Raw genomic sequence first — 12,566 nt, forward strand, 5'->3', positions numbered from 1 at the left:
AAGGACAAAGTCCCCCGTTACGAACAAGATGAACTCAACAGAAAGCTATCAATTTCACAGTCGGATGTGAATCACAGAACAAAGAAGGCTGGACCACCTCAGCATGCCTCTGTGGGAGAATAAAAACTTAAATTGTACCTGGTGTGTTAATCTGAGATCATTCGAAGCCCTTTCCTGCTCCCCCAGGTGACCAGTCCCTGAGTTTGGGAAGGACGCCAGCGTGGGCCTCCCAGGACAACCGGAGGCAGAGCCCCACCCTGCCACCAAGGCCAGTCCCTCCCCACTTTCTCTAAGCCACTTTCCAATCCCTCCGAAGGGCAGCAAACCTCCCCTGCAAAGAAAACCTTTCCTCCTCATTCCTAGGTCCACATCCCCACCTCTCCGGCGGGCCATCACCTCGCAGTTCCTTCAGGGGAGGTAAGAATCTGAGACCAAGGATGCCCTCTGACCCACAGTCTGTTTCTAAATATGAACCACGTGGGCTCAGAGGCAGCATGGGAGCCACATGGGCCTGGGCATGGCGTGGGAGTGGCATGGGCTTGGTTGCGCTGTGGAAAAACACTCACTTGGAGACATAAGCAATGATCGACCTCAGATCACCAGCTTAGGGTGTCAGGGTGGCCCTGCGGGAGGCGGAGAGAGACAGGCAGCACAGAGGGACGGAGTGGCTGCAGGGTTGGAGATGACTATGTGCTCAGGAAGCTGCCCAACTCCCCTCACGGCCTTGGCTGGGGTGCGCCCGGGGCATCACTGCGCCTCGCAGCATGGTGGGCACCTGCACCTCTTACCTCCCAGGCAGGTGCCGAAGGCCAGCGCGTACATGAGCGGCGGTGTGGGCAGGCTGACTTCGGGGTCCCGACTCAGGTTCAGGAGCACGGGGATCTGCAGAGGGAAATAAGGTGACGTCACACCCAGGGAGGCGACGGACCGTCCAAATCCATAGCGCTTTTCCGCCGTCAAATAGCAGGAGCCCAGGACATTTCCACCGGAAGCCAAGTGAGCTCTGGGGTCACACAGCCCGTGGTCGCAGCCTTTGGTACGTCTTTGTTTCTGGCCGCACGACTGACTGGCCCTCCTTCCGCGGCCCCCCGCTGCCGCCGCCGCGGGTCCTAAATGGAATCAGGTCACCGAGAGCCTCACAGGGCACCTGGGACGGTAACCACAGGGCAGGCTGCCCACACCACCTCCATGCACAGCCAGTTCCGAGCCCCCCCCCCGCTTGCGCCTGCGCTGCCTCCCTGGTGCTCAAACGCAAGCTTAGTAGCATCTGTCTGGAACTTTCCATGGGGCTCCTCCCAATTTCCATCTTGAGGAAGCCAAGAAGCCCAACACGGGTAACAAAGAGACGCGTCCAACCAGCACCTGGGCCTGTGGATCCGCAGCGACAGCTGAGGCCCAGGGAAGGGACAACAAACAGGAGAGATCGGGTCTCAGGACAGGGAAGGACACCGTGGAGCGGGGTGGCTGTTGCCAGCAGCAAATAAGATCACAGGCAAAGGGCCCTGGCTGGTGTGGCTCAGTGGATTGAATGCTAGCCAAAAGGTCACCAGTTCAGTTCCCAGTCAGGGCACATGCCTGGGTTGTGGGCCAGGTCCCCCGACTAGGTGGCATGCTACAGTGAAGCACACATTGATGTTTCTCTCCCTCTCTGTCTCCCTCCCATCCCCTCTCTCAAAAATAAATAAATGAAATATTTTTAAAAAATAAATTAAAGAAAAAAGATAAAGCATAGGCAAAGGCACCAGAGAGACATACGCCCAGCACCATGCTAAGGAAGGTGGCCCCAAGTCCGACTCACAAAACACCTTCTGTGTCAGGCACAGTGCTCGTAAGAGGATGCAAGTGCAGGCAGGCCTTGACAATGACTTTGATGACGCTGCAGTGGGGCTGTGCAGAGTGTTATGGAAACCCATAAGATAAGCAAGGCCATGGGGGGATGGGGGTACAGAAAACATCACAGAAAAGATATTTAAGGAGGCACTGAAGGGGCCTTTGAGAAACTCCTGCGTTTGAGGAACTCTAGTCCATGAGTTCTGGTTTCTCAAGGCAGAGCCCGAACTTTACCGTCCCCGCCTCCTTTGCAGCTAGAACAGCCCATGACACAGGCTCCTGCTGTCAGACACTCCTGAGCAAGGGGCAGCTTGGAGGGTCTAGAGAAGTGTGACATGACACCCACAGGGTGGAGTGACATAGGGCCCAGCACTCGAAGGCCAGCATCGGAGGGTGGGCCTAAGCACCCATGCAGAGCAGCACCCAGGGTGCCCTTCAGAAATCCCATGAACCAGGCGCCATCTTTACATAAACTCCTGTTCTCTTTTACCTAAAGAGGGCTCTGTGGGTTGCAAGTGTTGCCTGGAATGTGGATGCAGCCCTGTGCCTTCCACACGGAATGGTCCCCACTAACCTCGTAGGAATAAAATCAGCACCAGCCAAACCAGTTCAGGGGTGAGACTTTTTTTTAACTCTCAGCAAAGGATATGTTTATTGATTTTAGAGAGGCAGGAAGGGGGAGAGAGATCAAGAGAGAGAGAGAGGGAAAAACATTGATGTTGGAAACATAGATGGGTTGCCTCCTGTACATGCTTCAACCAAGGATCAAACCCACAACCTAGGTCTGTGCCTCGACCAGGAATCAAATCCATGACCTTTTGGTACCTGGGACAATGCTCCAACCAACTGAGCCACCCGGCCAGGGCAGGGGATGGATGGGATTTATCAGTCCAAGAGAATTCAGAAGATGACAAGAGAAAAAAATAATTGGCAAAGAAAAGGCATAATTAATGCAAAACCATAAAAAATAGTAGAAATAAACACTAGTGCATTTGTTAACACAAATTTCAAAATATAAAACTATTCTTAGATATGAATTACCTGCTTGAAATTTGAAAAACTGACTTGCATGCTGCTTAAAAATGAGAAGGATTCCAAAAGAAAACAGTTTTCTCAGAACGCTGCCAATAAAGCACTGGAGGAAGGTGGACCAGACTGGGGCTCGGGGTGGAGATGGAGAGAGACTGCAGGCCACGTGAAAGAGACCAGCCACCTGAAGAGACACAGATAATGGGCCTCCAGGGCGAGTGGAAACGGGCCGTCGATGCTGAGATGCCATATCGGAACCATCGATCAGAGAGGCCGCAGTGAGTCTGGACAACACCCAACAACACTCGTCGATCTGCTTGCATGTCTGGCCGTGGATAGACTCCGCTCCTCACACGTGGAGCTCACTGGCCATGTGCCAGGTCAGCAGACACTTCTGGGGGTGTCTAAGTATGCAATCTGCAGACCGAACCCTGGCCACCGCAGTTGGACAGGACAGAAGCAGCACAAAGACACCCGAGTGGAAGGGGGGAGGGAGCAGGGAAGGGGCACAGACCTCAGTGCTCCCCCAAGGCCCAGGCCCCGCACCTGGGCCAGGCCACGTGTCCACGTCCTGCCCAAGGTCACTCAGTGCCACTTCCAGGCTCCAGCAGAAACCCAGCTCCACGCTGTCCCCGAACACAGCCACATAGGCACCACATGCCGACCTGGGAAAGCCGGACCACTGACCTGTGGGGGTTCAGCGGGCCCCCCTCACACAAGGCTGTGGCTTCGGACTCAGCATTTGGTTTCCGTCCATGGCGACACATCAACCAGGACCCCTCCCTTTCCCCCTTCCCCAGTGTGCCATCGAGTAAGTGAGTGTACCCCAAATTTGTGAGGGTGGCTCCCTCAGGACAGGGAGGGGCCCTGGGGGTGGGGGAGAAACAGGAAAAGGTTACAGTCACCTGTAATACTTTGTGTCACAAAAATAAAACAGACGAGACAACCTGAGGTAGAGGGGCTGATGCTGCAGCGTCCCCATTTGGGGTGGTCAACATACAGGCATCTGTTATACTAGCTGTGACTTCCCAGATTTACGTTTTAATTTTAAATTTTATGTTGCTCTTCAAGTGTGAGGAATGAAAATATCAAAAGGGTCCTTTTCACCCCGGCCGGGTGGGTCAGTGGGTTGGAGTGTTGTCCCGTACACCAAAAGGCTGTGGGCTCGATCCCTGGTCAGGGCACATGCCTGGGTTGTGGGTTCAATCCCCAGTGGGGGCACGAATGGAAGGCAAGCGATCCATGCTTCTCTCTCACAACCCTTCTCTCTCTCTCTCTCTCTCTCTCCCCACCTCCCAACCTCCCTCCCTTCCTCTCTCTGTAAAATCAATAAACATGTCTTCAGGCAAGGATTTTTTTTAATTTATTAAGTGCCAGTTTTTAAGAAAATGGAGGATTCTAAACTGTCACAATAAGGACGTGTCTTTCAGTCCCACAGAGGACCCTATTCCCAAGACCTGGAACCCCGCCCCAGGAAGTGGGGCACATCCGCTGTGAGCACCTGGGGCCACGAGGAAAAACAGATAACAGTTGGCAACAAAGTCCTTGGGCTGTGACCACCCCGTGGGGCATCTCTGAGTTCAGATGCACGGGGCACCCTGTAGATTTCATGTCAGCCGAGAATCAGACGCACACAGTCCCCTCAGCAGGAGGCCCCAGCCATGGGGTCTGCCTGAGAGGGGCTGCTGCCCGTCCCCCAGCCCTGTGGACCACAGCCCTGATGGCCCGCTGAGCCAGGCCGGACATTGGACACCGGCCACACGCCTTCTTCGCTCACCCGGGAATTTGTGGAAACACACTGACAGCCATGGAGGAGCTCGGACTGGCTGGGCCCGACCCTGTAGCTCGGTGGCTGGAGGGCCAGCCAGGACAGGCTGTGATTTCAGGCATCATGCAGGTGACGCAGAGTCCCAGATGACCCTGGGGTCCTGTGACACGAAGAAGTGCAGCCGCGGAGGCCAGCCACCCTGGGCTCAGTGCCCACATCTCCACTCTGCGCCTTTGGGCCCCGTGATTCTGACTATGACATGGGGTGATAGAATGTCGTGGGAGCCCCTGCACGGTGTCCTGCAGGGGGTAGGGCCCCCGGGGGGCCCCAGGTTCCTGCTCCTGCCTTTACTTTGTCACATTGGGGCTCATGGTGCTGCCGTGAGCCCAGCGATCGACCACGTCAGAGGGCCCAGTGGGGATGGATGGGGCTGTCCACCCGGTGAAGGCCTCTTGTGCGTACCCCAACATCAGTGGGGCCCAGAGCACACGGACAAGTCACAGTCCAGTCCCTGCCCACACCAGGAGCCAGTGGGCGAAACACACCACTTCCACATCCGTGAGGAATAAAGGACAAATGCCTTCAGCCAGGCTCTGTCTCAGAGCACCGCCTGATACTCCTCAAGGAAAAGTAAAAGCTGCGTTTTCTATGCCTCAGTGGCGGCAGCTGTCAAAGGGGTGGACCCACCACACACACAGCCCCTGCCCTCCCCCCACCCCCCGCCCCCACCACCTCGGGCCCTGCCGTCTGCCCTCTGAGCCTGCGGACAGCACAGCCAAGCCAGCACCCAGGGCCCGGCCTCTGCCTCCTCTGGGGGAAAGGCGAGCTCAGACTGTCTGCAGGCTGCGAGCTGGGCCTCTGCCCCGGGAGACATGCGACTCACCATTGTGGTTGTGAATGGGATGTTGTCCATCAGGGAAGATGCGAGTGCCGAGACCCACACCACCAGCACAATGGCGGCAGCGAGACGCTGGTCCTCTGGGACCATCTGGAAGGGGCAGACGCAGCGTTTGTCACACGCACTCGGGACACACAGCCCTCGTGTCCTGGCATGCACGGCCGTCTGTCCTGGGTCGGACACACGGGAGGCCCAGGAGGGTCCGGGCATGTGCACAGGAGCAGCCCACACCACCCTGACCCCTCCGGGAGCCCGGCCAGGTTCCACGGGTCACAAGGAGCAAATCCCAGGCACGCCCAAGTCAGCCAGCCGTGCCCGGGGAGCCGGTGGCCCTGGGCCTGGTGGTGGCACACTGGTCACACCGGTCGCACCCACCTGCTGTCCTGCCATTGCACCGCGGCTGGGACCTCTCACAGTCACTTACCGAGACTGCTGTCTGTCTGTCTTAGGTGTTAACCAAAGGCTAATAGCAAAATTACAGGCATCTGTCATTCTATCTATTTTTTTTAAGGCTCCCTTCATCTCCAGGCTGCCCAGGATAAAAAAGGGCCCCGACTGTGCTTTTTACATAATTAATGTGACTTATTCTTGCCAGATTTTTTTAAAAGATTCAAAGGCACAGTGGCCAGAGCACATTGTATCACCGCACGTAACCTACCTTTATCAGCAAAATGGTCTGCTGGCCAAGGTACTCTACTAAGTGCAGGTGTGCCAGCGCCTAGAAGAAAGGGACGTAAGATGAGAATCGCCTTAAAGCTGAGAACATACATATGCAGACCTTAAAGAGCCAGCCTTTGAGATGGAGACAAGGGAACAGAAGGTAACCCAGGCTCCTCACTTACAAAAGATGATTTCTCTGACACTAGAAATCGTTTACTATCACACAAGCTCACTGAGGAATCACCAAGAAGCCAGTATAAGGATGTGATTTGTGCCCTGGCTGGTGTGGCTCAGTGGACTGAGCGCTGGCCTGTGAACCAAAGGGTCACCAGTTCAATTCCCAGTCAGGGCACATGCCTGGGTTCCGGGACAGGACCCCGGTAGGGGGCGTGCGAGAGGCAACTGGTCTATGTTTCTCTCACACCCTGATCTCTCTCTCCCTCTCTTTCTCCCTCCCTTCCCCTCTCTCTAAAAGTAAATAAATAAAGTCTTAGAAAAAAGACACGATTTGTATTCACGGCCACATTCAATTTAAATTGCAGTAGAAGGCTGTCTTGCCTCTCACACCTCCACACTAATCTTCCATGGAAAATGCACCTCACATTCTTTCAAAGTTAAGCATCGCAGAGTTTTAGAAGAATAACAATAAAAAGAGGACACAGGTTTATATAAGCATCAAAGAAAGGAAGGAAAGGTCTATTTAACCGAAGCCCTGGAAAGAGCCAGAAAATTGTGTCCAGAGAGAGGTGGGACACAGGTGCTGTCTGCTCCAGCTGCAGCCTCATCCCAGCCCTGGGGTTAACGGGTGGCTGTGTTGCCCAAGACGGGCCCTGGGCAGGGAGCAGCACCAGGAGGCCACCAGAAGTGGATGACAGCTGCCCCACACCTCTCAAACGTGATGTCATCATGCTAAATATGACTATAAAAACTAAAACTGTCAGCATGTCCATGTTTAAATATAAGTTTGAAACTTCCCCATCTTCTGTAGAGTTGCTTGTTGGCCTTCATTTAAAAGCTATGCAACCCAGGCCTGGCCTGTGTGACTCAGTGGGTTGGGCATCATCCTACAAACCAAAAGGCTGCGAGTTCGATTCCCGGGGAAGGCTCATGCCTCATTTGCAGGTTCAGGGGAGATTAGGAGAGGCAACCAATTGATGTTTCTCTCTCACTTTCTCCCTCCTTTCCCCTCTCTCTCAAAAAAAGAAAGTGAGAAAGGAAAAAGAAAAAGAAAAACTGTGGAGCCCAGCATCAGGAAAACTGTCAAGATATCCCACTAACTCTGTGTATGACAGAGGCTACCAGACTTATTGTGGTGGTCATAAAGAATGTAAATGCAAATCACTGTGGTGTGCACCCAACACTAAGGTCATCTGGTACATCAACTATACTTTAATAAATAGTACTTTTTATTTCTTTTTTTATAGTTTTATTGATTTTAGTGAGAGAGGAAGGATGAGGGAGAAAGAGGGAGGAACATGGACTGCCTGCCTCCCATATGAGCCCCAACCAGGGATCGAACCCACAACTTAGGTACGTGCCCTGACTGGGGATCAAACCCCCCAACCTTCCGGTGTACGGGACAATGCTCCAACTAAGTGAGCCACTCAGCCAGGGTAAAACAATGTTTTAAAACAGGGAAACAACTTAAATAAACGAGTAGATAAAGAAAGTCCCAGTGTGGTTCTTTGATCAGAATTCTGCTATTACAGCAACTACCTCCTCGGAGAAATCTACCCAGAGCACGGTTCCTCGGCCTCAGTCCGGCTGATATTAGAAACCCGATCATTTAAAAATTTTTTAATTATTTTTATTTTTCACTGACAGCATTCAATATTCTATGAGTCTCTGGCGCACAGCAGCACGGTTGGACATTTATACACCTTACAGCTGATGCCCCCACTAAGTACAGCACCCACTGACCCCCCCCAGCCACTCTTTGCTGTGGGCCTGTCCTGCGTGCTGTGGGGTGTTGAGCCGGATCTAGAGGACGTGCCAGCAGCAGGTGATGGCCAAAAGTGTCCCCAGACGGTGCCAGTGTCACCAGGGGCACAAAATCACCCCTGTGAAGAATCACTAGTTTAGTTTAACCCAAATGTGACTGAAATGCAATTTTTAACTTGTGAAAAAATTAAGATAGGCCACATCTTTCATTGTGATATAGAGCACTCACTGAAAACAAGTCCAGGGTGTTGCCCTGACTAGTGTAACTCGGTGGATCGAAAGTGGGCTATGAACCTAGGGTCACGGGTTCGATTCCTAGTCAGGGCACACGCCTGGGTTGCGGCCAGGTCTCCAGGAGGGGGCGTGTGAGAGGCAACCACACATTGATGTTTCTCTCTCTCCTTCTCTTCCTCCCTTCCCCTTTCTCTAAAAATAGAGGAACAAAATCTTTTTAGAGAGAAATCCAAGGTCTAAACTCAATGAAAATTCTCTGCTAGATATCAAATCGAGTTCTGTGTACATTGCAACATGTAGCTTCAGACCGCTATGCAATTGCATGTGTAGGTCCTGTGATTATCCCAAATACCATGGTCCGCGGCATGCAGCGCGAGACAAAATAAAAGGAAATCTTCAAAACACTGGGACATTACATCTAACCACTCAGTTCAAAGTAATCAATCTCTCTATTGGGGGAAAAACCAAAATAAGAGGAAAATGCAACCTCCACTGAAGTACTCTTTTATAAAAAGGCAAATGAAATAACCATGCGACACCTCACCCCCCCGCCCCCGGTCTATGAGTGTCAGTATACAGTGTACATTGTACATGTCAGCAAACTCAAATTTAAGTATGAGTGAAGATTATACACATCGCCAGTTCCTCTGTTGATGTATATAGTAAAGACGATCGCATAACCACATGAGACCTCTTCCTTTTTCTGCTGCAGAAACAGGTCGCAAAAGGCTGATGCCACCATGGCCTGAGATCCCAGTCCCCTGGAAATGAGGCAAACACAACACATCGACACTACTACTTTTTTTCAAAAGAATGTACTAGGAGGACTAAGGGTCCCTTTTACAAGCCAAATAAGTAGATCCTGGATAAAGCACATTTGGACCCTGGTCAGGTGGCTCAGTTGGTTGGAGCATTGGCCCTGTACACCAATAAGGTTGCGGGTTCGATTCCCAGTCAGGGTACATACCTATGTTTCAGGTTCAATCTCCATTTGGGGCATGTACAGAAGGCAACCAATCAATGTCTATCTGTCTCTCTCTCTCTCCCTAACCTCCCTTCCTCTCTCTCTAAAAATCAATAAACACATCCTCAGTCGAGGGTTTAAAAAAACACACAGAGGGTTTAAAAAAAAACACATTGTAGCATTAGTGAGTTAGTAAGACAAAGCAATGTTTCCCAAGGAACACTGTCCCCACGAATATGTTCTTCACTGCCTGGGAGCTGCAGGTGTGGGTGGCACAGAACTGCCTTGAACTTGATGCTGAAGCAGAGCCCTGAGGCTGAGCAGCAGTGAGGTTGTAGGCTGAACCAGGGATCCTCACACTGAACCGAGACCCACGACACGGGCTGAATTCCCCAGCAGATGCGGACACAAGCCCCAAAAGTAGGCACCCAGGAGTCCCGCTGACTAACATCAAGTCAAAAATCATCACCTGGGATGCAGGTGATGAAACCTGGGACACGCGAGGACAAACAACAGGATTGAGAAACCGAAGCAGATTTCCACAGATCCCAAACCCGCGTACAGGAGAGTTCAGCTACAGATCACAGAAGAGGGATTCTGTTTGAAGAAAACAGGGTTGAAGATCGCAAAATCCTCCTTGGGAACCAGTCACCACCAGCCCTTGGTGCGCTAAGGGCAAAGGTCGTCACCTCAAAAGAATCCCGGAAAAGGTATAGAACTGCCAAAAACGGGAACAGAATTTTAAATAACCTCCAGTGAATGCAAAGGCAAACAAGGGGATTGAAAACAAAAATACGATGTCAGAGCAAATTAAACCTTTGGGTTTTATGCCCGAATCCACGCTATTTGCCAAAGACACTTCTAAACCATAAAGGTGCAGACAAGTTGAAAGTGGAAGGATACAAATATATGTACACCTTGCAAAGTTTAACAAATGAAAGTTTTGTAACTGTTTTTTGGTTCACCCCGAAGAGTTAACCATTCTGAAGTCATACAGCCTCACAATACATAAAAAATAAATAGAACTACAAGGATGACATAGACAACTCCACAATCACTTGGGGAATTTGCCAAAGAAAAAAAGGAACATGAGTCAAAAAATCAAAATGGAAACTGAACATGTTTGAATGAATAAAAATGTAAACAATAAAAATACATATCAAACCTTGGAGGACGCAGCTAATCTATGCTAACAGGAAATTTGTGGCCTTAAATATCATACTGGAAAATAGGAAACATGAAAAGACAAAAACTAAGCACTATCTTCAATGGTTAGGAAAAAAACATAAGAAACTGAACCGAAAGGAAGTAAAAAAAAATAAAATGGAAAGCAAATAGAAAATATTCCACTGAGAGTTAAGACTAAACATGTATTTACTCATTCACAGGCAACTGATGAATAGAAAGGCCGAGGAGGAGGAGGAGGAGAGGAAGAAAAAGAAGAAGGGGAGGAGGAGGAGGAGGGGGAGGAGGAGGAGGGGGAAGCAGAAGGGAAGATGCTGGGAACGGCTCTGCCTGGTTTCAGGAGCTGTAAGTGCCCCCCACGGGTAAGGCTGAGTGAGCGACCTCCAGACTGCGGGCCACAGGAGACAAAGCTGATCTCCCTGGCAGCGGCGCTGCTTCTGCTTCATCCATCCCTGCCCCCAACGCTTGGTCGGTTAGTCAGAGCCCGGTAAGACCCCTCAAAGGAGGGGCAACCTAGGCCAGACACAATCATTTGGGAGGCCCTCATGGAAGGACTCGGGGGGCTGCAACAAAGAGGGATTGATGGACCCTCGCCCGCCGGCTCTTCTCACATAGCCTGAGTCCCCATGTCCTCTGGGAGAAGTGCTTCCTGGGTCTAATCCCCTTAAGCCTGAAAACCTGTGTGGGGAGGCGATGCAGCCCCTTGCCTTGCTAGAGCGGTATCTGGGGTGCTCAGGCATAAGAAAGAGTTCCTAAAATCCTGTGAGGCCTGCTTTGCTAAGAGTGTTTTCATTCATATGATAAGGGTCCAAGCAGGAAATGAGTATGTCTCCCAAAGTTTTTGCAACCCCCTTACCTGACAGATACTGACTCAGACTAAGCCCTCAGATTTCTTTGAAATGTTATCTACTGTTTCATCCTTGCCGCCTGATATTGATTGATGAGCTTTACCTGTATTCCTGTGTATTACGAACCTAACAAAAGCTATTGAGGAAGGGGTTCCTGGTCCATCTACTGTGAGAGATTGGCCACCTCTCCTCCCCAAGCAGATCATGTCTTGGTAGTTTCATTTTCATCCGCAGCCAACAGGGGGACTTGCGGGCAAAGTTGCCCCCACAAGAAGGGAGAGAGAACAGGTCACAGGTCATCGATACCAGCAATGAAAAGAGGAGCCTCACTAAGAACTCTACTAAACAGGTAAAGCGTGAGCATAATTCAACTCCAGCGCTTCATTTTTCGTACGTACATCCACCCGATTCAGCACCATTTGCCAAAAAGATGTCCCTTTCCCCATTGACTTGCTTTGGGCATTTTCACTGAAAATTAGCCGATCACATCTGTAGGGTCCATTTCCGGATTCTCTATTCTGTTGCTTTGATCTGCTTCTTACCAGTACCACGCTGGCTTCGTTGCTATAGTGTTACAGTTGAACTGTGAAATGATAGAGGGAGGTTTAGCTCCATTGTTGTTCTTCTAAAAATGCTTTGGCTGTGCCCTGGCTGGTGTAGCTCAGTTGTTGGAGCATCATCCCACGGATGGAAAGGTCAAGGGTTCAATTCCTGAGCAGGGCACATACCCAGGTTGGGGGTTTGATCCCTGACTGGGACAAGTGCCAGAGGCAACAAATCCATTTCCCTCCCCCTCTCTCTCTTCCTCCCTCCCTTCCTCTCTCTGAAAGCAATGAAAACAATCCATTATATTTTTTCCATAATCTCTCAGTATGCATATTTTTTGGTGTAGAGACCTCAGGCCTATTTTGTTAGTTTTACGTCCAGTTTTTAATGTTTTTGATAAGCACTGTAAATGCAATTGTTTCTTCAATATTTTCCACTGGTTTGTTGCCAGTATAGGAGAATACCATTTACTTTTCTATACTGATCTTGCAGTTGTGGCTTTGTTGAATTTATTTATTAATTCTAGTAATACTGGGGGGAAATATATGTCATGTGGGGCTTTCTACATGAGCAATATCATCAACAACTAGGAACAGTTTTAGTTTTCCTACTTGCATTTCTGTGCGCTTTATTTCTTTGGAACTGTGGCCTGCAGGGCATGAT

At 50.7% G+C, this 12,566-nt stretch overlaps 1 protein-coding gene across 1 annotated transcript in view; it reads right to left on the minus strand.

Annotated features, from left to right (window-relative positions):
* Positions 1 to 12,566, minus strand: part of OCA2 (OCA2 melanosomal transmembrane protein) — a 158,036-nt gene that overhangs the window by 50,533 nt on the left and 94,937 nt on the right. Inside the window, exons 20-22 of the mRNA XM_037053812.1 lie at positions 6,184 to 6,243; positions 5,511 to 5,615; positions 789 to 882 (exon numbers count right to left, since the gene is read on the minus strand). Of these exons, the coding sequence (XP_036909707.1) occupies positions 789 to 882; positions 5,511 to 5,615; positions 6,184 to 6,243 (259 nt within the window). The remainder of the gene's footprint in view (positions 1 to 788; positions 883 to 5,510; positions 5,616 to 6,183; positions 6,244 to 12,566) is intronic.

Source organism: Sturnira hondurensis, unplaced genomic scaffold, assembly GCF_014824575.4.
Source record: "Sturnira hondurensis isolate 20B ecotype Veracruz unplaced genomic scaffold, ASM1482457v3 Scaffold0007865, whole genome shotgun sequence".
Taxonomy (NCBI): Eukaryota; Metazoa; Chordata; class Mammalia; order Chiroptera; family Phyllostomidae; genus Sturnira; species Sturnira hondurensis.